At 39.6% G+C, this 27,960-nt stretch overlaps 1 protein-coding gene across 3 annotated transcripts; it reads left to right on the top strand.

The window, feature by feature from the left end:
* On the top strand, positions 1 to 27,139 carry LOC127798157 (methylsterol monooxygenase 2-2-like). Of its 3 annotated transcripts, XR_008022345.1 has the most exons (9): positions 1 to 396; positions 2,403 to 2,540; positions 3,153 to 3,298; positions 3,406 to 3,525; positions 3,630 to 3,842; positions 3,947 to 4,027; positions 24,470 to 24,534; positions 24,639 to 24,677; positions 26,820 to 27,139. XR_008022345.1 is itself a non-coding variant. In XM_052331513.1 (7 exons), the coding sequence occupies exons 1-7, from the start codon at positions 367 to 369 to the stop codon at positions 26,911 to 26,913; spliced, it is 822 nt and encodes a 273-aa protein (XP_052187473.1). In that variant the 5' UTR covers positions 3 to 366; the 3' UTR covers positions 26,914 to 27,139. The 3 variants fall into 3 exon arrangements, 1 of the variants encoding a protein (XP_052187473.1); XR_008022344.1 differs by lacking the exon at positions 24,639 to 24,677 and having other exon boundaries at positions 2 to 396; positions 24,470 to 24,568; XM_052331513.1 differs by lacking the exons at positions 24,470 to 24,534; positions 24,639 to 24,677 and having other exon boundaries at positions 3 to 396.
* Positions 27,140 to 27,960: the final 821 nt, after the last annotated feature.

The following is a 27,960-nucleotide window of genomic DNA, read 5'->3' as shown; positions in this document are numbered from 1 at the left end:
GTGGAGAGGAGAGGAGAGGAGAGAAGCCGGCGTCCGGGATCTGGATGTCTTTGGGGGAAGCGGTGGCGGAGTCACGATTCACGAATGTAACGCAAACTCGTCATCACTCAGCCGACGACTAGCAAATCTAATTAATAGCCTCATCATTGCATTTCTTCCCATCACTTACACACACACATATATATATACATATATATACTCACGCACACCCACACACACCCACCCAAACACATGCGTCGAGGACCACTTCCCAAAGCGAAAGCGGTGATTCCTCGACTCTGACAGCCTGTCTTCTAACACCATTCTTCTTTCTCCCTCGCTCTCTCTGTGACCTCCTTCCTCTTATCGGATTCTTCGCCGGTTCTCATGGCTTCCGTCATCGAATCTGTCTGGCTGGTACTCTTTCTCTGCTGCCTCCAAACTGTTCACACTGCTAGTGCTACTCTTTTTATGCCCTAGATTTCACTCTTTTTCTGTCTTTTTTTGGTTTAAATTGCTTCGACTGCATTGCTAAATTTCGATCTGCTGAACTCGGATTGATGCGGTTCAACCTGCGAAGCTAACGTTCTTTTCCCAATGCGCTACATTTGCAACACAGGGATGTATGGAAACTATCCGTGAGTCTCTCCCCACTCGCCCGCCCTCCCGTAGGCGCTTTGGCGAGGGAGTTGGATTCTGTCATTATGTTTTGGATTTCTTCTGAGTTCTGGAATTTACTGTTGTGATACCATAAGGAGCATCGGATTTGTTGTTGAAACTGATAAGTGGCCATCGCGAAAATACAAATTTGAGGTCTTTGGTTTCCGCGTTCTAACAGTGGCTCGTACGCCTTGATTTAAAGCATGCTAGATGTTTGTGGACCCTTGTGCTATTTGAGGAAGTGTGTTTGTTAAGAGATTAGATAAAGGAAGGAAAATGGTATGAAAATAAAATGAAGGGATTGAATCCAAATTTATTTACTTCTTTGGTGAAGTTAAGAGATGAGAAGGAAATGAGTATACATTTATCAGAAACCTTATTATTATCTTTTTTGGGTTTTTTAACTATTATGAAAAAGTGTACCTTATAATTAAATTCAAGATGTGCCTTTAATTGATCATGAGAGTCAAATCTACGAGTGCCAATAGGTAAAAAGGGGTACCAAAAGCATTACAGTACCGGCAAGCATGACTGGTTATGAGAACTTATCTAGAGATTTAATAGATGATATTTTTCATAGGAAAAAGGGGCCCTACAGTATAGCTTCTTGCTGTCAAACACTTCAAATCTTAACTCATTGCCTTGTCCTTTGGACCCATGGACCAGGTGAAGTAGTTACATAGGCAGATGGAATAAAATTTGAAGGATTGTATGTTTTTCTTTTTGGTGTTCGAGGTAAGGTTGGTAATTTCTGTTTATCCTATTTTCTTTCAGTTACACACGCCTATCTCTTTCATTATTAAGAATTTGATGGATGGTGGGAACTCTAAATGATGATTGTCATTTGTTCTCTTTATATATTGTTCCTCCATAACAGTCCAAGCCCAGAGCATAGCATGGAAATCTAGATCATTTTCATCAAACACTATTCTACTACATAGAATGTGGCTGACTTATTGGATTGGTCATAATCTATAACTTTCTGCTATTAGAATATAATATAGACCCTAAACATATCTCAATGATTAGAGCTATTATTGTGGTTCTTCTTTACTGGTAAGAAGCTATTCTCAAGCAATGTTCCTTGGATTCATGTGTTCCTAGCATGCTTAAGTGGATACCGAAGAAGCATGCCAGATTTTGCATCAAGAGCCATAGCCCAAGCCAACCGACCGAATATTTTTATTTGAATATGACCACCCACCATATTAGCTTACAAGTCCCAGCCTCAAAATGCACAAAAAATTGTGTGATTACCTAAAGTAGTACTAGGAAGGTGCTAACTGCAGTAAGACTCTTTGCAGCTGTGAGAAGTTTATAAAGTGAAACCCCTTTCTAGTGGACAACATCAAATCTTGACAGTATCTAAGAGTCATAACAATAGCTTAAGTGATCAACGAGGAGAGGTTGCAGGGCAGGGGGCTCTCCATATAGAAAGGCCATAGACCTGATAATCTTACCCTTGGTTCTACATGATAAGGGGCGAGTATGCAACTTTAAGAAAAGAAGAAAAAAATAAAAGATGTCTATGGTAAATAAATAATGTGGTTGCTCCAAAAGATTAACTAAGAAATTTTCCATCATATACTACCATTAAAAGTGTGGGTTCTGCTTGGATTTTCTTTGTCTAAATTCAATTTTATGATTCTTATGAGTTAGCAACATTTTTAAATTTTTCTGTAAACATATCTTTTATGGTTCTCATCATTATGGAATACCATTTTCATTTTGTGAAGCTATTGACACGTTTGTTTATTATGCAGTATCTGATTACTCATTTCAATGATTTCCAACTGGCGTCCCTTGGGAGTTTCTTTCTGCATGAAAGTGTCTTTTTCTTGTCAGGATTACCTTTTATATTCCTTGAAAGAGCAGGCTGGCTCAGCAAGTACAAAATCCAGGTTTTCCTTTCCTGACTTTTTTACTATTACTGAATTAGAATGATTTAACTTTTTTGTATGATTTGAAACGCAATCTCAAAATAAATTAAACTTCAATTACTAAGTTGTGTTAATGTGTCAAGGTTCATTTTTTTTTTTTGTTAGAGTACTCAAAGGTAACAAAAAGTTTGTTTTTCTTTTCATTTACCATCTTTTGGCAACCATCGGAAGGTGGTACTCTGGAGCTCACTTGTCCTTTGCTCGTCACACATAATCATTCTGAAGCTATGTTACTATTTCTTTAGTGCTTAGAGGCAGCGTAATCATGCCTAGTTGATTATCCAAATCTCAGCATATGGAATGGGCTGCTTGGTGTTAGTTCTATCCTTCCTGTTAACTGAGCTTGAATTTTCTTTCTGCTAGCTTCATTTTAATCCTAAAAGCTCTCTAGGCTTTTTTTTTTTCTTTTTTTTTTGTTTGCTGTGGAAGCTCTCTAGATCTTGTGTCAATAACTTATGCCAAAAGATTCTAGGATTCCTTAGCTTTACTATCAATGACTAACATGCTAATTCTGACCTCCTGTTGCTGAATCTACATTTGGTGGACTAACTATTAATGTGTGGCTCAATGCAGACAAAAAATAACTCCCTTTCAGCTCAGGAGAGATGTATAACTCGCCTACTGCTGTATCATTTTTGTGTCAATCTACCAGTTATGATCATTTCCTATCCTGTCTTCAGATTCATGGGCATGAAAAGTAGTCTCCCATTGCCATCCTGGTAATTTAGGTTCTTAACATATTCAAGTCTAAATTTGTGGACCTTAATGAAGTAGAATTAGCTGTATTAATTTCGTTGAGTGGTTTTGTGAACCTTTGATTGGGCAGGAGAGTAGTTTTGACACAGATCTTATTCTACTTCATTCTTGAGGATTTTGTATTCTATTGGGGACACAGAATTTTACATACAAAATGGCTTTACAAGCATGTCCACAGTGTTCATCACGAGTAAGTTAGAAGCGTAAAGTGCTTATATAGATTCTGCAGTTTTTGAAGTTTTTATTTGTGTCTAGCTTGTTTCATGTTTATATCTTTGTTTATTGAATCTCCAGATATGCAACACCATTTGGATTGACATCTGAATATGCTCACCCAGCTGAGATCTTGTTCCTTGGATTTGCTACTATTGTTGGTCCTGCCATCACTGGGCCCCATCTGGTAACTCTCTGGTTATGGATGGTACTTAGAGTTCTGGAGACAGTTGAGGCGCACTGTGGTTATCATTTCCCCTGGAGCCTCTCAAACTTCTTGCCTTTATATGGAGGGTAATTATATACATTTTCTTCTTTTTTGTTCTTAAAAGCCTTTTCAGTGTCCCTCATGACTATATGATTGGAAGTGTTTGACATTTCTTTCATGAATGTTACAGTGCTGATTTCCATGACTATCATCACCGGTTGCTTTACACAAAGTCTGGCAACTATTCTTCAACTTTTGTTTACATGGACTGGTAAGAATTTGGTCACAATGTATGTTTCTCTGGTTGGTATAACATTTAGAAACAAAGTTGATGACTCGAGGATACAATTTGTACTGATTAACACAAATATGCACTTATATTTTTGAGCTACTCGGGTTGAATTTACCAAAAAATCAATTATAATTATGTCCTGTGGACAACCAACTTTATACACTGTGAGGATGACCCCTGGACCAAACAACAGAAAAGGGGAGAAATTTACAAAAATTTGCAGCTAGACATTTCACTTTATGGACTAAAGCTTGGTTCATAAAATCCTCATTTATATCGATATCCACAAAAATCAATTATAATTATATCCTGTGGACAACCAACTTTATATGCTATGTGAGGATGTCCCCTGGACCAAACAACAGAAAAGGAGAGAAACTTACAAAAAATTGCAGCTAGACATTTCAGTTTATGGACTAAAGCTTGGTTCATAAAATCCTCATTTATATTGATATCCACTTTTTTTTGTCACCAACACAAAAATGTAAGTTTTTGCCATTGAAGCTGAATGATGGTGTAGGCAAAATTTAATTTACTAGGATTTGACACTGCTTATGCAGAATTAGTAGTTCTAGAGATTGTAGCTTTTGCTCAGGGCCTGTGATGGTATGAAGCTATCATTCAATTGTAGGAAGAGAGTAGAACTTAAAAATGTGGCACGACAGAATTTTAATGGTTCACTTGTTGGTTGTAGTGGGTTATTTTGATTGGGCAACTTATCTAACTTGTTTCACACTTCATCAATTTGGTGTCAGGAATTCGAGCCTAACTGTAAGTTCTTCGATGATAGAATTGAAAGAGAGGCAGAAATAGAGAGAAATGGGAGAGATGCAGGGAGAAAATAGGGAGAGAAGCTAAAACTTCAATATTCCAAATGTTAGCCTCAAACCAGTTCTCGGGGGCTTGTATAGCCCTTACAGAAAGTGATGTAGTGGGATGTAACTACTATTGGTACATAATTGCCTATCTCTACTGCTGAAATGGCAATTAAAAAAAATAAAAAATAAAAAATAAAACAAATAAAAATAGCAATAATAACTGTAAGTGGTAGTAATATGCTGCATCAAGGGCCTGGATACCTGCTTGCATCCAGGTTGTGACATTCCTTCCCCTTGAAACCTTTTTTGTCCTCAAGAATTAAAGCGAGTAACTCGAGGAAACTGAGTAAGCAAGTTCAGTAAGTACTCTCAAGTAATATGATCCGGATGCAAATGAGACCATCAAACTAGCTCTTCAGTAAGGCGTAGAGTATCCTTATAAATCATCCGTTTGTCCAAGATAGCCAAAGGCTCATTCTCAGCCTGGTGGTCATCAAGTAGAAGGGGCAAATCTTGGGTAGGAAAATTCAGGGGTCCAATTGTTTCCTTGAGCAAGGAAACATGGAAAATTGGATGTACAATAGTGTTGTTTGGCAACTGTAATCTGTAAGCAACATGACCCACCTTTGCTATTATCGGGAAAGGGCCATAATATTTGGGACTGAGTTTAGAGATGGAAAAGGAGAAAAAGACTTCTACTGGGTACTATTGACCTTAATAAGGTAGACCAAATCTCCCACCACGAATTCCCTGTTACTTCTTCTCCGATCTGCATATTGTTTCATTCTATTTTAGGCCTTAGCCAATTCCTGTTCCAGCACCCCTAGCATTTCTTGCCTCCGCTGCAAGTATTGGTTCACCCTTACGATTGTTGGAGTTAAATCCAGAATGGCAGGTAAAACTGGGGGTTTAAAACTAGAAAGAGCCTCAAAGGGGGACATTCTTATTGGGTTGTGGTAACTGGAATTGTACCACCATTAGGAAAGGAAAACCATTTATGCCAGCTCCTTGGTTTTATGAAACAAATACATCTCAAATAGGCTTCCACACATTGGTTGACTCTCTCAGTTTGTCTATCCGTTTCAGGATGATAGGTTGTTGACATGTGGAGACCTGTCTCTAAACTTTTAAAGAGTTCTTGCCAAAAATCACTTGTGAAAACTCTCTACCAGAAATTATAGAAAATTGCATACAAGAAATAGAGACAGTTAGGTAGTTAGGCAAATTACAGGGACAATTTTTCATTTATTATACATTATTTTTTTTTAAAGTGGCAATTTTTTCTATGTGTAATTGTCACCATATAAGTAATTACCATTTGTTAAAAGTTGTCTAGAGTATAGGATAAGAAGATCAGTGAAAGCAGTGTATTTTGAGGGCCAATGAAGTATTAAATAGAAGTTCATTTCCCAATCATGTAATTAGGAATAGTTGGGGGGTTAAACTGTAAATATGTAGTAGTCTTCATTGGGATATTTGTCCACTATTATAAATAGAGGGCAAAGGGGTGGCCAAGAGAGGTAGATTTTCTCATTCTATTGTATCGAGCGGACATTCATTTAGAGAGAAAGGCTAGTGAGCAAGACAACTTTGTACTCTTGGAGAATGAGTGTTGAATGTACTCAGGAATAGGAGAAAACTACTCAAGCTGTTGTAATGATCATTCTTGGTAATAAAGAAGGCTGCTCTTGGTGGGTGTTTGAAGGTTGGATGTAGGGTTGCAATCATTGCAATCTGAACCAGGATAATCTGCGTGTTCTTCTTGTTGGTTTGTATTTATGTCCTGTTTTTCTTGTTTCTGTTTCATAAAATTTTCTGTCGTGTGACTGGAAAATAAATTCGAGAGGGTTAGTGAGGGTGTGAGAGGATTGTTCTCACCTAAACATTCTCATCTAAGTGTGACTTGATCGGTTTTCTAGTGGGATCTAGTGACTACCAGTGTCCCTAGGTATAACACCATTTGTGTAGAAATTTGTCCAATCCAAATAATAAAGTGAGGAGTTTCGTTTTACTAAAATCAACATGGTATCAAAGCATTTCTGATTAGAAAATTCCTCCCTCATCCCAATGGCGTCCTTCACCACAACAATCTCTTCTTCTTCCTTTCAAGTACCCATTGTTCCTAGTTCTAATGGATATTCGGTTATGATGTTCATAAGCAGTAGAGGAAAAGATGATTATCTTAATGGTGAAGCCCCTAAATCGAATTCAATAGATTTGAAGTATAAGATATGGAAGGTTGAAAACAATATGGTAATGTCATGGCTTGTCAATTCCATGACTAATGAAGTTGGAGTAAATTTCATCCTCCGCAAGATGGCACAAAAGAATGCCACAAAGGAGAAGTATTCCGACCCTAAAGACACATCAAATCGAAGTAAATTTTATCCTCTGCGGGACAGCACAAGAAATTTGGGATGCCAAGGAAGTATTCTGATACTAAAGACATAACAGAGGCGTTGTCAATGAGACCTCTCAAACACTCAATATTTTAGTTGTCTAACTAAAATAGACAACTAAAATATTGGCAGCAACTCAACATGTTCAAAATGATCTAAATAGATAGATACTTCATAAAAAGAAAAATTGAAAGTGGATTTCCTACATACCAATGATCTATCGAAGACTACCTACCGAAGACTTAGTTTGAAGATGTAAAGATCCAAACTGGGCTTTCTTAATATTTATAGTCCAGCTTGAAGGGGCGTGTAGAAAATCGTGTATAAGAAATAAAGATAGTTAGATAGTTAGGCAAACTATATGGATAGTTTTTCATTCATTATACATTTATTTAGTTTTTAAGTGGCAGTTTTTTCTGTGTAATTGCCACCCTATGAGCAAGTATCATTTGTGTATAAATTTGTTCAACCCAAATAATAAAGTGAAGAGTTTTTCTGTCTAAAATCAACAGAAACCATAGATTGTGGCACCCCATGTAGCTTGACCACTGAATCTAGAAATACTCTTGCCACTTCTTGTGCAGTAAACGAGTGGGAAAGGCTCAAAACATGAGCAAACTCGGATAGCTTGACCACTATCACTAAAATCACATATTTTCCTTTTGATTTAGGCAGCCTCTCAATGAAATCCATGGAAATCCCAGCCCAAGCTTAACTTGAAATGTCCAATGGCTATAGCAATCTAGGATAAGCCACCTGTTCATGCTTGCAGCGTTGACATATTTTATAGGCAATCACATAATCGATAACAATTTTCTTAAGGTTAGGCCAATAAAACAGTTGCCTAACCTTATGATGGGTGGCCCTTATACCTGAATGTCCTCCAAGCAATGAGCTATGTAAAGATTGTAGTATCTTCCTTTTAAGTTGCTCATCGTCACCTATGACCATTCTTCCCTTAAACTTGATTATTCCATTAGATAAATTATACCCAGTTTTACTACTAGGGCTGATTGATAGTTGCTCCAAAATGTCTTGAGTCCACCTTGCACCCTCATAACTATTAATAATTTCTCCCACCCAATTGGGTACCACTGAAATAATAGCATTATAGACCCCATTATCCATTTGCTTGGACAAGGCATCTTCTGCCACATTCTCTCTACCTTGGCGGTATTGAATAACATAGTCAAGGCAGCAATTCTCTTGGAGTCTGTACTTACTCCCACACCAGAAATAACATGTCCCAAATACTCCACTTGTCATGTGGCAAAAGTACACTTAGACTGCTTTACATACAATTGGTTGGATCTAAGGACTTCAAATGTTGTCCTAAGATGAGCAAGGTGTTGGTCAAAGGTTTGGCTATAAATGAGGATATTATCAAAAAAATACAGGGATGAAATCCCGTAGGTAAGGACTGAAGATATGATTCATAAGAGACTGAAAGGTGGCAGGGGCATTGGTTAAACCAAAAGGCCTTGATGGGTTTTAAAAGCTATTTTTGGTATGTCCTGCAGGTTTCATTCTTATTTGGTGGTAACTTGCCCTTAGGTCTAGTTTAGAAAAAATGGTAGCTCTTTTTAGTTCATCAAGGAGATCTTCGATAATTGGTATAGGGAATTTATCCCTGATAGTACCGGCATTAAGTTGGCAGTAGTCAACACAAAATCTCCAAGTTCCATCCTTTTTAAGAAGGAGAACATGGGATGCAAAAGGGCTATGACAAGGCTGTATAATGGAACTAGCCAACATTTCCTTAACTAATTTCTCAATTTTAGCTTTTTGAATAGAAGGATATCGGTAGGAATGAACATTGACTGGTTCAGTGTTGGTTTTCAAATTAATAGTGTCAACGATTAAGGAGTTGATTGCAAGATCAGACTAGCAGTCAGCATCTCAGGCAAGATTAAATTAGCAATCAACATTAATTATTATCTTTCCTTCCTAGAATAAGAGTGTATTATTGCTATATCTTTCTAAATAATTGTTGTATCCTAAATTGTACAGTTTCCAAAATCAGATTTGGAAACTTTATTATTGTGTTTTTTAGAAACTTCCTAATGTAGCAGGAAGTTTTGTATATAACTCGATGTAATCCTTCAAAGAAAATAAGATTGACAGCCTAGTTCCACGTCTTTGGGACTATTGTGGTATCAGAGCCATAAACGATAATCATTGCTCCTTTGGGACTATTGTGGCCTTCACCAATCTTCTTCATAGGACAATATGTCCAACACTCAAAACCCTCTACTTGATTTTGTCGATTCCACTAGTACAACGAAAATTTCGTTTGCTGGAATCAATAGTGGATGCTCAGGAGGAGAATTACATAACCTTCAAGCAGTTTACCGGTTGAACGATAAGAACTACTTGAAGTGGTCCCAACTAATCCACACGTTCTTAAAGGGAAAAGGAAAACTAAGCCACCTGTTGGGAACCGATCCTAAGGATGGAGGTCTCGCGTTTGCAGCATGGGATGAGGGGGATTCCCTTGTGGGAACTCCATGATCCCCGAGATTAGTGACACAGTGATGTTTCTAACAACATCAAAAGACATTTGGGATGCAATCAAGCTTACCTACTCCAAGATTCATGATGCAACCCAAATCTATGAGATAAGGACGAAGGTGGCAGCCATAAGGCAAGGTGCCAGATTTATTACAGAGTACACAAACTTGCTGCAAACCTTGTGGCAAGAACTAGACCATTACCAATGCTTGAAGATGAAGTGCAGTGAGGATGCTGCATTACACAAAAAGTTTGTGAAAAAAGAAAGAACATATGACTTCCTAGCTGGCCTCAACATGGAGTTTGACGCGGTAAGAGTACAAATCCTCGGTAAGGAGGATTTGCCAACTTTGAATGAGGTTATTTCTATAGTTTGTGCAAAAGAAGGAAGAAAGGAAGTCATATTGGAAAATTCCCTGGTGGAAACCTCGGCCCTGGTATCTCTAAAAGGCCGTAATCAAAGTAAGGGAAAAAAGGAGAAGAAGGTTGTAGATAGAGATTCTCTATGGTATACCTACTATAAGAAGCCTAGGCACACCATATAAGTGTTGGAAGCTCCATGGAAAGCCTCCAAAGGAGGACAATTGAGGAGCCAAGGGCAAGGACAGGTGCACATGGCTAACAACCACCAACAATTAGAACAGAAAGATCCTAATCAAGGAGAAGCCCTGGAGCTTAACAGGGTGGAGATTGAAAGATTGAGGAGTTTTTTGGGATCTCTCGACAAAAAGGTTGAAAAAGGTGCCTGTTCTCTTGCTCTCACAAGTATTTTGATAGGCCGCCGGTGCACCGAACATATCATAGACGCATCAAGCAACCGAAGGCATGAAGATGGGAGTAAGAGGCGGTCCGCACATGCAGGTGTAACAACCAGCATGTGCGCATGGGGGTAGAGTTGTAATTCACATTGCTGAGGGAATAATCAGCATGTGAATGGGGAATTCAGTTAGAGTGGGGTCTGGGAGTGGTATAAGTAGGAAGGGAGGAGGAAGAGTGAGGCAGCTGAATTTTGATAGTGATTTGGGAGAGTTAGGGCCTCTCAAATGCCCTGTTTCATTCTTGTTTTGCTGCTGTAAAGAATTGGAACTATTGATAGTGGATTGTTTATTTTGGAATTCATTCGGGTTCCTATCAATTTGGTATTAGAGTCATTCCGAACCTGATGGTGAATTTGACGGAGAGAGTGGGTGAGTTGGAGTCGAAGATGAAAGGCGTACAAAGGGGAGTCGACGACATTAGAGGGAACGTCCAGACGGTGGAGCGCAATGTAGCGGTGATGCTTGAACAGTTAGCGTTCATGCGAATGAAGTGGGATGAACTAGAGCGGGAGAGAAAGAACAAGTCCAAGGAGCGAGAAGGACCTTCGGAATTCACCATGGATTCCGAAGTAACTCCTGGGGTGGTGGGGGGTTGCGACTCAGAGGGGGGTATCGGGGGCGGGTACCGGTCGGACTTACGTGGAAGACGGTTGGAGATGCCCATTTTCGAAGGAGAAAATCCGGATGAGTGGATCTTTCGAGCTGAAAGGTATTTTGCTGTCAACCAACTAACGGACGAGGAGAAGATAGAATCCGCAGCCCTGTGTTTCGAAGCAGCAGCACTGTCTTGGTTCCAATGGGAGACAAGGCGAAGAGGAATTCGGAACTGGGAAGGCCTGAAGCAAGGAATTCTGGGCCGGTTTCGCCCCACTCAGGAAGGGTCGCTAGAGGAGCGTTTCTTGGCTCTTCGGCAGGAGGGGTCGGTGAAGGAGTATCGCTTGAAGTTTGAGACCATGGCCGCAGCAGTGCCTGAGGTTCTTGAGGCATTTTTGGAAGGCCAATTCCTCAACGGCCTCACCCCAGAGATAAGAGCTGAGATCAAGGTGTTATAGTCGCGGGGGCTCGATCGAATTATGGTCGTGGCCCAGAACATTGAGGACAAGAACGTAGCTCTTCAGAATTGCCATCGGGTAACCGGACCAACCAGGAGCGGGTATTCCACAGCAACTGCGATCGCAAGTCGGATGTCACTGGTTCCAACGAAAAGTTTGGGTTCCTCCCAAAAGTCTGTAAATCAGCCAGGCCTTAGGATTCACCCCGCTGGTAATGGGGGCAACTTTCCTTTCAAGAAGCTTAGTGAGGCTGAGTGGAAGGCAAGGCGGGAGAAGGGCCTTTGCTTCCGTTGTGATGAGAAATACTCAATTGGCCATAGGTGCAAGAACAAAGAGCTTCAAGTGTTGATGATCTATGATGAAGAAATAGGCGAGGCTGAGGCAGAAGAAGAAGTGCAGGGGGGCGATAAAGGGTTGGAATATGGGGGAGAGGTGATAGAATTATCCATGAATTCGGTGGTGGGATTAACTACACCTCAAACGATGAAGCTAAGGGGACTCATAGAAGGGCAGCCAGTGGTCGTTTTGGTGGATGGCGGTGCAACTCACAACTTCATTGCGTCCGAATTGGTGCAACGCTTGAGTTTGCCGAGGACAGAGACGGCTGGGTATGGGGTGATAATGGGAACTGGGTTGGTTGTACAGGGAGCAGGAGTGTGCAAGGGGGTGAAACTGACATTGGATAACCTGTAGATAGTGGAAGATTTTCTTCCCCTGGAGTTAGGAAGTTCTGATGTCATTCTTGGCATGAAGTGGCTGGCTTCGGTGGGGAAGATGAGTGTGGATTGGAGGAATTTGACCATGAAGTTTCTAGTGGGGGGAATGGCAGTGAGATTGCAGGGTGATCCTAGCTTAAGTAAGACATTAGTCTCCTTAAAAGCTATGATGAAGGCATTTAAAGAGAATGGAGAGGGAGTGCTGCTGGAAATTGGAGAGGTGGCTGCCGAATGCAATGAACTGCAGGTGGGACTGCCCCGAAGCTTGGAGGAATTATTGGCTGAGTTTGGAGGAGTTTTTTCCAACCCAGAGGGACTGCCACCTACCAGAAATAAAGATCATGCCATCAATCTCCTACCCGACACTTTCCCGGTTAGTGTTCGACCTTATCGTTACTCGTATCTTCAAAAGAATGAGATTGAAAAGATGGTACGTGAGATGTTGGCAACTGGTATTATTAAACCAAGTGTTAGCCCTTTTTCTAGCCCGATGTTGCTTGTTAAAAAGAAGGATGGGGGATGGAGGTTTTGTGTAGATTACCGGGCTCTCAACAAGGTAACAGTTCCGGACAAGTTCCCTATTCCAGTCATCGATGAATTGCTGGATGAACTACATGGCGCGAAGGTTTTTTCAAAATTGGATCTCAAATCTGGTTACCACCAGATTCGAGTCAAGGCTGGAGACGAACCAAAGACCGCGTTTCGAACACATGAGGGCCACTATGAATTTCTCGTCATGCCTTTCGGATTAACGAATGCCTCAGCCACCTTCCAATCTTTAATGAATGATGTATTCAGGGAGTATTTGCGTAGGTTTGTGCTGGTATTTTTTGATGATATTTTAATTTATAGCCAAAATTTTGACCAACATTTGCAGCACTTGCGTTGTGTGCTGAAGGTGCTGGCTGCAAATCAGTTGTATGCCAACAAGAAGAAATGTTCCTTTGGGCAGTTGGAGGTCGAATATCTGGGCCATATCATCTCCCAGCAAGGCGTGTCGGCTGATCGTTGCAAGGTGCAAGCCATGTTGGACTGGCCTGCACCTACTACCTTGAAGGAATTGCGGGGATTCCTTGGTCTTACGGGTTACTATAGGAGGTTTGTAAAGGATTATGGCAAGTTTGCTTGGCCCCTCACCGAGAAATTAAAGAAGAACAATTTTCGTTGGGATGGAGAGGCTGAACGAGCATTCCAGCAGTTCAAAATAGCAATGGTGTCGCTACCAGTTCTTGCACTTCCGGACTTCGATCAACCCTTCATAATTGAGTCCGATGCTTCAGGGCATGGGTTAGGGGCGGTGTTGATGCAGAATCTTAAACCGATTGCGTACTACAGCCATGCTCTTAAACCATCAGAGAGGAAAAAATCGGTTTACGAAAGGGAGCTGATGGCCATGGTGTTTGCAGTCCAGAAATGGAGACATTATCTCTGGGGAAGGAAGTTCATAGTAAGAACAGATCAAAAAAGTTTGAAGTTTTTGTTTGAACAGCGAATGGTGAGCTCGGATTATCAAAAGTGGATGCTGAAATTGATGGGCTTTCATTTTGAGATACACTACCGGCCGGGGTTGGAAAACAAGGCTGCAGATGGCCTTTCGAGAATTAATCAACCAGCAGCTCTATTCGCACTAATGATTCCAAAGGTGGTGCAACTCGATCAGCTGGTCCAAGAGGTGGCGAAAGATGCTTCTTTACAGGACATCATACGGAAGTTACGGGCGGATCCGGCTTACAACTCAGATTTTCAGCTGGTGGATAACCAGCTCCTTTATAAAGGGCGGCTGTTCCTGCCTAAGGGTTCTTCCCTAATTCCTTTGGTGCTCCATGAGGGTCATGATGGTAGTGTAGGAGGTCATTCCGGGTTCCTAAAGACATATAAACGAATTGCAGCGAGTGTTTATTGGGTGGGTATGAAGCGGGACATACGCCACCATGTGGGAAGGTGTCACATTTGCTAGCAACATAAGTATGAGGCTTTAACACCAGGGGGTCTTTTACAGCCTCTTCCGGTTCCTGGCCAGATTTGGGATGATATAGCTATGGATTTTATTGAGGGGTTGCCGAGATCGGGCCATATGAATTCTATACTTGTGGTTGTAGATCGACTCAGCAAATATAGCCACTTTATTGGTCTCAAACACCCATTTACAGCAGGAGTAGTAGCTGGTATTTTCGTAAAAGAAGTGGTGCGGCTGCACGGTATGCCTCAGACTATTGTCTCGGATCGAGACAAGGTGTTTATGAGCCGTTTTTGGGAAGAGTTGTTTCGACTTCAAGGTACTAAGCTCAATCGTAGTACGGCCTACCACCCGCAAACGGACGGGCAAATGGAGGTCCTCAACCAGACCCTAGAGACTTACTTGCGCTGCTTTGCATCAACAAGACCTATGGGGTGGTATGTGTGGCTGCCATGGGCTGAATTGTGGTATAACACATCATACCACACTGCTTCAAAGGTTACTCCCTTCCAAGCTGTTTATGGGAGGGAACCACCAACCTTGATCAAGTTTGACAAGGGCTCAACGCAGGTATCTGCAGTAGAACAGCAATTGTTGGAGCGAGATTTAGCATTGGAAGAGCTCAAAGACCAGCTGGTACGCGCTCAAGCGATCATGAAGAGGGGGGCTGACTGGAGAAGACAGGATGTGCAGTTTATGGTTGGTGACTTTGTCTACTTGAAACTAAGGCCGTATAGAAGGAAGTCCCTAGCTGCCCGCCCTAATGAGAAGCTGGCAACTAGGTACTATAGGCCATTTGAAATTGAACAGAGGGTGGGACTGATGGCTTATAAACTTAAATTACTAGCCCACTGCCATGTCCACCCGGTTTTCCATGTGTCCTAGTTGAGAGAGGCCAAGGGTGAGGTGGGCACAAGGGCGCATATTCCCTTCTAGTTGCAGGCTGACTTAGAACTGAAGGTTGAGCCAGAGGCAGTGTTGGGAGTTCGGCCTGGGAAGGGTTCTAACTTATGAGGGCTGGATATTTTGATCCAGTAGAAAGGTTTACCACCATTAGAGGCAACTTAGGAGCCCTATAACATGATTCAACAACAGTTTCCAGCTTTTCACCTTGAGGACAAGGTGAAAGTCCAGGAGGGGAGTAATGATAGGCCGCCGGTGCACCGAACATATCAAAGACGCATCAAGCAACCGAAGGCATGAAGATGGGAGTAAAGGGCGGTCCGCACATGCAGGTGTAACAACCAGCATGTGCGCATGGGGGTAGAGTTGTAATTCACATTGCTAAGGGAATAATCAGCATGTGAATGGGGAATTCAGTTAGAGTGGGGTCCGGGAGTGGTATAAGTAGGAAGGGAGGAGGGAGAGTGAGGCAGCTGAATTTTGATAGTGATTTGGGAGAGTTAGGGTCTCTCGAATGCCCTGTTTCATTCTTGTTTTGTTGCTGTAAAGAATTGGAACTATTGATAGTGGATTGTTTTTTTTGGAATTCATTCGGGTTCCTATCATATTTCTTCCCCTTCTTTTACTCTACATGCTTCAGAGAAAGTCCATCCTAATTCTTGGATCCTAGACTCTGGGGTTATGGATCATATGACCCATTTCTCCCATCTTTTGATCACCTATAGCCCTTGTTCAAGCTCTAGAAAAATTGCATTAGCAGATGGTTCTTTAACCACTGTTGCTGGCCAATGAGATGTTCTTCTTAATGAACATCTCACCCTAAAAAATGTGCTTCATGTTCCTAAATTGTTCACTAACCTCATCTCCATTCAAAAGCTTATCTTGAACACTAACTGCATAGTTATCTTTTATTCAACCTGATGTGAGATACATGAACAGGATGATTGGGCTTGCTAGAGCTAGTGCTGGGCTTTTCTACCTTGTGGAACCAAGTGAGCAGGACAAAAAGGGAAAGACTCCTCTTGTGTCATGCTTGACTCGTTCCAACAAAGATCAATTGTGGCTGCACCATTACTGATTCGGTCATCCTTCTTTTCTTACTCTTAGGGTGATGTTTCCATAATTATCTAAAGGTCTAGATGTTAGGGATTTTTATTGTGTTATATGTGAGTTTGCAAAGCACAAGAGAGTATCTTTTCCTCCATCGAACGAAAGAACTAATCTTCCTTTCTCCCTAATCCCCAATGATGTTTGGGGCCCTTCAACAGTCCCTAATATTTCTGGGGCATAGTGGTTAGTTATTGTTGTTGATGATTACACAAGAGTAGTATAGATATATTTGCTGAAAACTAAATCTGAGGTGAGCAACATTTGTCCTATATTCTATAATATGATTAGGAATTAGTTTGGGTAGAATTAAAAAGATTTAGGTCTAATAATGCCAATGATTTCTTCAACCAATCCCTATTTGTTTTCTTTCAACAGAAGGGCATTATCTATGAATCTTCCTGCCCTTACAGTCCTTAACAAAATAGAGTGGCCGGGAGGGAAAATGGACACCTCCTTGCTGTTATTAGAGCTCTTTTATTCCACCATAATGTTCCCAAACATTATTGGGAAGAAGCAGCTCTAATAGCTACCTTTCTTATCAACAAACTGCCCTCACAAACTCTTGAATCCCACAGCCCAATTCAATTGTTAACTAAGCACTTTCCTGATATTCATGTGTCTAGCTATTTGAAATTCAATTATTAACTAAGCACTTTCCTGATATTCACATTCCTACTGTTAATAGAGGTAAATTGGACCCTCATGTTTTAAAGTGCATATTCCTTGGATACTCTCCTACTCAAAAAGGCTATTGATGTTGTCACCTTCCTACCAAGAAATACTTTGTGTCAGCCGATGTAACATTTGTAGAGAATGATCCTTATTTTGGTAGTCCTACTTCTCAGGGGCAGAGTTCATCTTTGACTGATAAAAATCAGCTTCTTATCCTACCTGATCGTGGTCTATCATCCTTCCATCTTCCATCCACCATTTCAAAGGATTCATTGGGCATGGCATCAGAGGAGCCTTTTCCAGATACTCCACGTCCACTACGTGTTTGCTCAAGGAAAAAGAGGCTAGCCTCTTCCCTTATGCAAGTCACAACATCCGAATCAAGCCCTAATCCTGCAGTTGACAGCACTGACAATCCAGTCAACTCTCCTCACGCATCACCAGGTAATCCAATTGTTGAACCTTTAATACCTAATGATAAGCCTATCGAAACTATTGAACCCATACCTGAAACAAAAATCTCTTAAGTGTGACCTTGATTGGCCTATTGCAATTAGAAAGGGCACTAGGGCTTGCACCAAACATCCCTTATACCCGCTCTTATCCTATTCTAAATTATCATTCCCACATGAAGTCTTTCTCACCAATCTTCATATTATCCCTATTCCCAACACTGTTTCTGAAGCAATAGTGGATAAGAATTGGAAGAATGCCACAGAGGCTAAGATGGCAGCCCTAGAAAAGAACTAGACACAGGAGCTTGTTTCGTTGCCTAAAGGGAAACATCCAATGGACTACAAGTGGGTTCATACAATGAAATATAAGTGTGATGGATCATTGGATAGGTACAAAGCAAGGCTAGTAGCACAAGTGTATGGAGTAGATTATTTAGACACTTTTGCACCTCTTGCTAAGTTGAATACGGTTAGGGTCCTTCTATCCTTGGCTGCTAAACTAGGCTAGTCGTTGCAACAATATGATGTAAAGAATGGATTTCTGCTTGGGGATCTTGAAGAGGAGGTCTACATAGAATTACCACCAGGTTATGGCCCAACAAAACAGGAGAAGGTGGTGTGCAAATAAACAAGGGCCTATATAGACTAATAGTCCCCAAAGGCCTAGTTTAACAGGTTTACAAAGATGATGCTTGGTATGGGGTACAGGCAAAACCAAGGGGATCATACCTTATTTATCCAACACTCGGCCACAGGGGGAGTGACAATACTCATGTTGATGATATTGTGGTCACCAATAATGATGAGGAAGGCATGCATTAGCTAAGGAAGTATTTAGTCAGTGAATTTGAGATTAAAGATTTGGGGCGATTGAAATATTTTTTTAGGCATAGAAGTGGCACATTCAAAAGAGAGAATTTTTATTTCCTAGCAAAAGTATATAGTAGACCTCCTGATTGAGACGGGAATGCTTGGTTGCAAGGCAGTGGACACTCCTATTGAATCTAATCAAAAGTTGGGGGAAGTTCCAGAAGATAGTATGGTTGAAAAGGGATCCTATCAAATGTTGGTTGGGAAGCTAATTTATCTAGCTCATACTCGGCTAGACATTGCCTATGCAGTGGGAGTGGTCAGTCAATTCATGCATAATCCAAAAGAGGCTCAGTTAAGTGCAGTATATAGGATACTACATTACTTGAAAGGAACACCTAAGAAAGGTATTTTGTTTAAGAAATATGAGACTATGACTCTTGAGGCTTACACATATGTCAATTATGCAGGATCCATTGTGGATAGGAGGTCCACATTGGGCTATTGCACTTTTCTAGGAGGCAATCTTGTAACATGGGAAGCAAAAAACAAAATGTAGTGGCTTGATCAAGTGCAAAAGCTGAATTCAGATCTATGGCCTTAGGGATGTGTGAGTTATTATGGCTGAAAATATTGTTGGATGATCTTAAGATCAAGTGGACAGTCCCTATGAGGCTTTACTGTGATAACAAGTCAGCAATAAGCATTGCTCACAATCCAATTCAGCATGATAGAACAAAGCATGTTGAAGTGGATAGATATTTCATTAAGGAGAAATTGGATAGTGGCCTAATTTGTACCTCATATATCCCCTCAAGTGATCAATTGGCAGATGTGCTTACCAATGGATTACTTGCAGCCGTGTTCCATAGGTTAATGAGCAAGATTGGGATGGATGACATCCACTCACAATCTTGAGGGGGAGTGTCAACGATTAAGGAGTTAATTGCAAGATCAGATTAGCAATCAGCATCTCAGGCAAGATTAGATTAGCAATCAACATTAATTATTGATCTTTCCTTCCTAGAATAATAGTGTATTATTGTTGTATCTTTCTAAATAATTGTTGTATCCTAAATTGTGCAGTTTCCAAAATCAGATTTGGAAACTTTCTTATTGTGTTTTTTAGAAACTTCCTAATGTAGCAGGAAGTTTTGTATATAACTCGATGTAATCCTTCAAAGAAAATAAGATTGACAGCCTAGTTCCACGTCTTTCTTGACAAATAGCATGATCAAAGGGTCTTTGTTGGGGTAGGGTTATAGGCTCATCAAACAAGTCCTTAGATTCAACCAATAATAATTGTAAAGGGTCAAATGGTTTTATCTCAGAAATGGACTGGAGTGCCGCATTGCAGGATGTTACGGGCAACCTCCTTCTGCAGTAATTTTCTACCTCCGTAAACACTTCATTAGCTTGCACAGAAAATAGCTGGGCCACTTGTCTGACTTTAGTCTCGAAAAATTTCTGCAACTTCTTCCCCGAAATCATCTTACAATTCCCCTTCTCCATGCTGCCCGCAAGAATCAATTTCTTCCCTTCTATTTCGAAGGTTGCCTCCTACTTATTGAAATAAAAGATGATGGGACTGACAGTCGTCCTCCAATCCACTCCCAATACAATGTCACAGCCCCCTAAGTTGAGAATCCGCAAATCAGCCATGAATTTGTGTCCTTGCATCTTCCAACAAAATTCCTCACACCTTTTGCTGTTGTACATCTTATTTCCGTGGGCAACTGTCACTGATAAGGGGAAAGTAGTTTTCACCTTGCAGTTCAGTTCCTCAGCAATTTTTTCCTCTAGAAAAATGTGAGCATTGCCACTATCTACTAAAACCATTAGTTTCCTTTTGCCCACCAGTCCTTCCACCTTAATGAGTTTGTTAGTTAGACCACCTTTAAGTGCATTCAAGGATAACACTCCGCCTTCGGCTTCCTGAACATTCTCAGCCATAAATTCTGTTTCTTCTGGAATCTCTTCTTCTTCATCCTTTCCTTCTTTCAGTCCCTCTATCTACAGAAATTGACGTTTGCATTGGTGCCCAGCCCATACTTCTCCCCACACCTGAAACATAATCCAAGCTACCTCTTTTGTTCCACAGTGAATGGCTTAACCGGGTTGGGGTTAGGTAGAGACTTAAGATTCACATTTTCTCTAGGTACTCCTGACTTTGCAGCTCTAGGGTTTCCTCCAGTGGGTTGATCTATTACCGAATAGCTCTTGGACTGAATTTTGTGCTTCCTGAAAATAGCTTCCAAAGCCAATTCTTGCAATCTTGCCTTCTCAGCAGCCTACTTGACAGTTGCAGGCTGCATCATCTTAACCGTTGGCCTCAGTTCATCTTTTAAACCGCTGATAAAGTTGAAGACAAAATACTATTCAGTCAAGGCAGGTTGTGCATTTAACATTCGGGACCTCAATTCCACAAAATGGACCTGGTATTCTATCACTGGTCCTTTCTGTTTCAACTTGTTAAACTCCTCAATTGTATCCACCATAGACTGCTCACCAAACCTGTCACATAGGTCTTCCACAAACTCCACCCAAGTTGCCTCATCCTCACCTTGTTCCACCCTTGAAACCATGCATCAGCCTTGTCATTGAAATAGGCTACTGCAAGGTTTATTCTCTGACCCTCAGCCACATTATAGTGCTGGAAAAACCTTTCACAGCTCCGAACCCACCACCTTGGTTTAACTCCTTCAAATATGGGAATTTCAAGCCTAGGTAGAGGTGTGTGTGGGTGATTTTGGTATGATCCCCTTACCTGTACTGCCTGATCTATTTTCGACTGTTCCTCATCTTCCTGTGGCGTAGAAGCATGAGGAGGAATGCCCGCACTTGTCAAGGTTGGCTCTGAAGTGCCTACTCTTGTCAAGATTGGCTCTGAAACAGTTTTAGGAGGGAAATCTTATGGCAAGCTGACCTGGGGCATCTTGGAAAACATCTTCAGGAGCCCATCCACCCTTTGGCCATGGCTAGCAACTACTTTCTCCAGTGACTGCACCGCTTCTCTGGTGGCAGTGTTGGTGGCCGTGTTGTCCTCCCGGAAACAGCTCAATTCTTCCTGGGTCTGCCACAAACCCAACTCCATGGTCTCCACTTTGCTTCCACCTACTTTGTGCAAGTTCCTTTTACCATTTTTTTAGCCAAATTCTTCTAATTTTACTCTGTCAGCCGTTGTAACTGCTTCCTGGAATCGGTAACCACCTCCAATTGGAGTCAACTGCTAGGGGTTGTCGCAGCTAAGAATTGGGCGGCTCTGATAACAAGTTGTTAGGAAACTGAGCCTGACTGTAAGTTCTTCGATGATAGAATTGAAAGAGAGGGAGAAATAGAGAGAAATGGGGGAAATGTAGGGAGAAAATAGAGAGAGAAGAGAGAAACTGAAACTTCAATATTCCAAATGATAGCTACAAACCAGTTCTCAGGAGGCTTGTATAACCCTTATGGAAATTGATGTAGTGGAGAAAGGTAATGGGATGTAACTGCTGTTGGTACATAACTGCCTATCTACACTGCTGAAATGGCAATCCAGAAATAAAATAAAACAAACAAAAATATCAATAATAACTTTAAGTGGTAGTTATCTGCTGCATCAAGGGCCTGGATATCTGCCTGCATCCAGGTCGTGACATTTGGTAGTGGATTTCCATACATGAGTCTGGCATGGATGTTTAATCATATCATTAAGGTGTTTAAGGAGTTAAGGTTTGCCATCCTCTTGTTGTTGTTATGCTCTATTTTTGTCCTTTTTTTTCAGGAAAATAAATAAATAAACGACTATAACATATTTCTTTACAGAATATTGGAATCTGTGACTCCCAAGTCACTATGAGATGACCTTTGCAAGGCTGATTTTGTCTTACCTTGTGGACATATGGAAAACATTTATAATCTCTTTTATTTTTCCTCCATTTTCATAATAGAAACATAGCTTCCTCCATAGACACAATTAAGCTCACTCAGGGGCTCAAACAGCTCTGTTCCAAATAAAAGAGTACATAGCAAATGTTTTTTACAGGCTTGTACAACTAGATAGGTTGATATTTGTTAAATGGTTGAAATTATTCAATTTGGCTGCTCTATTTGAGAATTTTGAACTTCACTTCAATGCCAAATAGTTTGTTTCTAAGGATCACTGTAGTTTTGGGAGTACAAAAACTATCATTGTGTGAAAATTGTTTGTTTAGCTTGTGTAAGTGTTACTATGGTTTTTCTGGAATACTGTGGATAGTTGTAAAATCTGTATTGTATCAGTCATTATGTACCAGTTCCGTAAAAATTTGATACAAAATTTATTATTTCTTCGTGGTTGAACTTTGACTCTATATTATGGGATAAAGGCTCGGTATGCTATTACTAGCTGGTACAAGGGTGATATAGGCAATACTTCTCTAAAACCCTTCCTGGAGCAGACTATGCATAGGCTACAAGCCTATTTCATATATATCCGTCCATGCAAGCACAAGCCTATGCGTGGAGACATGTAACATCTTATCTATTATAAAAATTTTATAAAAAGATATAATATTAGATTTGATATAATATATTATATATATATTTAAATTTGAATTATATTATTTTGTCAAGTTTCCAAAAGCTAGTAATAATAGTAATTATTTTTTATATAACTTGACATTCTTAAATTATTTAGTCTATATTTTGTTTATTGTAAATATTTTTTTAAATTAATATTTTAATTTCGGGAGTGGTGTTTGTTTTTAAATTGCCTTTATCATATCAGATTAATATCAAATTTGGTACCTTATCTAGTGCAATATTTATAATTAGGATATGTATTATTCATTTATCATAGTGATATATCCGAAACGATACTCTGGTACCATCTAGTACCAGTATTGTACTATGCCAATGATAAATCTGGTACCTTGTCCAGTATGGTATGAATAACTATGATAGTAAGGTTGGTAGGAAAAGAAATAGTAAACTTTGGTACCAATAATAAAGTTGTTCCTTTGTGACTGGAAAGTCATGGATTTGAGTAGTGGGAACAGTGTCTTTCCCAAGTAAGGGTAAGGCTGCTGTAAATAGATGACCCTCCCCCAACGCACATAAAGTGAGGAACCTAGTGCTCTAGGGACACCCTTTAGTGTGTTTACATATAAATCAATCCAAGATGCTTCAATTCAAATGTTTTGATCTTTTTTATGGCAATCCAAGCATAAAACAAGTTAGTTGGGTTTTAGTTTGTGGGAACTTTCATTTTTGTCAAATGTGCATAGGTGAATATCCAACATAAGATGTTCTACCTAGCAGAACCTTTTACGAGAATAGCATCCATTTTTATAAAAAAAAATTTGCCAAAATAGCATCTATTTCAAAATTATTATTGGCATAGCATGTTCTAACACACACTATCAGCCACCTAGGAGGGGGGGTCCTGCATGGCACAAGCACAGCAAAACTGCAGGTGGTATCGGGGGTTGTGCTTCCAAACTAGGAGAAATTTCCACTCTTAGTATGGGAAAATCAAAGGCAAAGCAAAACCACTGGTGAGACTGGGGTTATTCTCTCACACTTAGTCATCAAGTACATGGATTCTAGCTCACCAATCATCTCTATTTATGATAATACTTTCTAAATCCATTGCAACACATATAATACCTTGTTGCAGTTATTTTTCATATAGCATATATGTCATATCCTGGTTGACAATTTTTTCTTTTGCATTGTCTTACTGTTCTTTCTTTACTGTAGTCTTTTACTCTAATTCCTACTATTATCATCACAATTGTGTGTATGTGAAGTATCCACTTCAATATCTTCTTTTTCTTCTCCCCCCAAGCTTGATTTCCCATTATGTGGATCCATTTTATGTATATTATGGTTAAACTAATATTAATATAACAGCTGGTTGTCCTTGTAAGCATAATGAAGCCTGAACATAGGCTCTCAGCCCGTGTATTTTATTGAAGCCTGATCATAGGCACTCAGCCCATATATTTTATCCTCTTATAAGATTTCTTTAGATTATCAGAATTTTCATGGAGTGGATTCACGATGGCACTTGTTCTGTAATATAACAAGATATACAGCCACTACTGATTCCATTGAGTTTTTCCTTGTGATGATGCATCAGATATGGAAACCATAATATGTGAAGAATTGTTAAAAAAAATGTCATAATAGTTCCAGAGATTGATCTATTTTTGATAATGGTACTTGTCCTGTTGCAGTATTGTATGAGTTCTTGGCTTCTGTCTATTGAGGTCAGTTGACATGCGAGAACAAAAAAGAGTTTGTATGTGCAAGAGTTGATGACTATTTTCATGTTGGTAAACAAACTATATTGTTTTTCTTTTATCATTCTACACCCTTAAGCATTTAAATTGGTGAATATTGCAGATGCAGATACGAATACAAGCACATGAAGATGAGTAATAAGTTGGTGCCTAAATTATAATTTTTTTATCTCTTATGTGCTCCTCAACGCTTGTTCCTCTTGAAGTACTAGACAAACAAATTAAACTTTAATCTTTGAAGCTACTACTCAAAGATTATGACCCAAAATCAAAGACTCTGTGTTTCAGTTTTTAAATCGTAGCCAATGGATAAAAAGATTTTGATTTCTGATGAGAAGTTAGTAAGGACAAATGTAGTGCAACTTGACTAGTGTGAAATCCTTGAGGGACAGATGTGTGAATTCTCAATAATATTGAATTTTAGCCATTAAGAGTCAACGCCGTGTACTTTTCCTACAGTGATTTGAATGTATATCTGAGTTCTATATATATCATGTGTTAAGGTGGTGTATGTTTGTTGTTTGTTGTGGATGTGGTTTTAATTGGGAGAAGTTGGAAAATTGTTGGAACCATGCCAAATTTGTTTGACATCGTGACAAGTTTAACTAATTGGCAAACTTTTATGTTACATTTGGAACTAGAATGTGTGGAAGGAGAAGAAAATGGAAGGAATATTATCGTTTTTATGTATATGTAAAAATGCATGAAAATGTCATTTTCTTTTCCTTTCCTTTTCATTAAAAAGTCCTTATTCCAAACATAGCCTTAGTGAATTACAAGCAGGGGGAAAAAGAAAGAAAAGATATCATGAAACTTTATAGCCAAGAGATATGAACAATAACAATTCCATTTCTTTATTTAATCATATATAATCATTCCTCTGAAGTGGAAACGTATTTAATGTGGTAGTAATTTAAAGGTTTAGTGCCGCATCCCTCATAGGCTGGAGATGCAATGTTGTAGGGGCATATAAGATCTAGGTCAACTATACCTAATAGCAATTTTATTGCTTTTAGGATGTAAGCTATGACACTTGTTATTAGAGTGGGACCTAGGTTTGTTATTGATTTCATCTACTATTATTGTGGGTCCATTGGAGACGGTAGACTCTGGTTAGGGTGGGGGCCACCCACTCTCTAGGGAAGTGGGAGTCAACTTGCGTCACGTGATCAGAATGAATGAGTTGTGTTATAAGAAAATATGGAAAAGAAAATTTGTTGTTATAAAACTTAGAAGTGGCACCTATGAAAGAAACTAGGTGAATTCAATAGAAGTGGTCAGGAGTTGGAGCAACTTGACCAAAAGGACGAGAGACAGAAAACAATTCTTAAGGATGACATGCAAATGAATATTATACTTTACAAATTAATACATGTAAGTAACTACAAGGAAGAAGAAGAAGAAGAAGAAGAAGAAGAAGAAGAAAGAAGATCATGATCATCTGCTTGGAAATGATATAATTTTGAGCAGAACGGAACAGACTTGATGAATTTGTTGCAAGTAAACCTCAAGTGCTAGGGATTTAGGCCTGTTGATTGATCATGAAATTTTCATCTACCTGTGGCAGGCTATCAATAGAATGGTGAATGGCTGGATTTTCTCTACCTGCTTTTTGATATCTTTGTATATATTACCATTTAGTGATTGCATCATTTGCATGGCTCCGCAGCTGAAAGAACTTAGTCTGCATATGAGAAACATGTGGGGTACAGAATTAATTATACTTTACCTTTTAGAGAATCTTTTTATTTTATTTCTGTTAACTTGTTGTGCCTGTACCCTTGTAGTTCCAGACTTCCAGTTAGGTAATCATTTCATTTGAAGCCAATTCCAAATTTCATGATATTCTATCAAGTTTCCAGTTGAAAAGTACAAAAAGCCATATCCGAGTGAGATTTTTTTTTAATTTTTTGGTTGGGATTCTGAATGAGTTATGTGCAGTACTAATTAGATAAAATGTCCAAATAATATGTTGTTAAATTTGCAAGCATTACTTTATTGAAGTCCTATACCTCTGCTCCACTGTTGGTGCACCATCTTTTGTAAGGCAACATTGTTAAAGTCAGTCACTATTAAAAACCGAAAGATAATTGGATAACATGCGATATGGCATGAGTTATTCTGAAAGATTGAGGTCATTCTTTTGCGTGTGCTTTGGCTTTTGAGGGCAAACCAGACACATATAACATACCCTGACTGTTAATTTTGATGATTATTCTAATTATAAATGAGTTGAAATGCTGCACGAATGCATGACGTTATTGTAATGATTGCATCTTTTCAGGATATTTGGTACCGATAAAGGATACAGAAAATTGAAGGCACTGAAGAGAACTGTCAATGAAACTGAGGGCGAACAAATACAGAAGAACCGTTAAAAGGAGGATGCTTTGTTTGTCTGCCTGCTCTAAATCTGAGACTTGCAGGATGGTTTCTTATTCGAGGGCATCTTGGGAAAGCTGTAATTCGTTACTGTTCTTCGTCTTTCATGTTACCATCCTCTAGGTTTGTGCATACCAGTTTCTGTAATGTGGACTTTGTTTGAAGCTCCTTTGAATGGCTTGGAGCCCATTTTGCATGAATGAAGCTGCTTTCTTCTTTTCATTTCATGTCCGTTTATTTTCCATGATTTCTTATTATGTCTCCCATCTCAATCGGTTGTCTAATCATTAGCTAGTTTGAAATCGATTCCCCTTCTGGAATTATGATGTTATTAAACCAGCATCCTATATGTTGTTTGCTAGCTTGAAAAGGTGGAACCATTGTGACTTTGGCTGGATATGGAAATTGGTGCATGATTCACAACGCCTTAGCTTTTAGGCTGAAGGCGCATCGTGTATGTGCAAAAATGGTACTTGTTTGGATATGAAAATTGATGGCTTAGATACTCTCTGTGGTATGCTGGGTGAGTGTTTTATCACAAAAGAAAGGGTGGTAGAGGAGAGTTTCTAGATATACAGAAGGATGAAACATGATTGGTATAGTGAGATGGTCAATCGAAGATAGTGGTATTATATTATTATCATCTTGGAACATGGGAATATAAGTATTAAGATTAACCCATATTCTCGTTGGACTTATTCTTGTTATTGACAAAGACCAATCCACGAGCCCCTCAAATTCTATCGATAAATGGCTATGTTTGTAGAGCATCGGGGAGGGGATTGAGCTGTGAATATGTCTTTTAAGAGTTCAACCGGGTTGGATATAATCTGACAATGCCGCCATGAAGCGAGGTATGTATGCCCATGTTGTAGAAAATGTTCAATGTGTGGATATATTGATCCAAAGCCATTGTGATAATGTTCCGAGGAGATATCTGGTTGTTCAAAGAGGGGTTATCTTTAATTTGATCGATTACATTTTACAGCTGAAATCATGTACCTTAAACGTCTTTTACAGTAAACATAAAATGCCTAAGATAT

The sequence above is a fragment of the Diospyros lotus genome, chromosome 3 (genome assembly GCF_014633365.1).
Source record: "Diospyros lotus cultivar Yz01 chromosome 3, ASM1463336v1, whole genome shotgun sequence".
Lineage (NCBI taxonomy): Eukaryota > Viridiplantae > Streptophyta > Magnoliopsida > Ericales > Ebenaceae > Diospyros > Diospyros lotus.
The sequence above is the reverse complement of the archived record's forward strand: the minus strand, read 5'-3'. Positions and strand labels throughout refer to the sequence as shown.

What these genes read in the sequence shown, in the direction of transcription:
- LOC127798157 (XM_052331513.1), top strand. Translation starts at nt 367, where the DNA reads ATGGCTTCCGTCATCGAATCTGTCTGGCTG. An exon ending in TCAGCAAGTACAAAATCCAG is followed by an intron (nt 2,541 to 3,152) that starts GTTTTCCTTTCC and finishes GGCTCAATGCAG; the next exon opens with ACAAAAAATAACTCCCTTTC. An exon ending in TTCTTGCCTTTATATGGAGG is followed by an intron (nt 3,843 to 3,946) that starts GTAATTATATAC and finishes TGAATGTTACAG; the next exon opens with TGCTGATTTCCATGACTATC.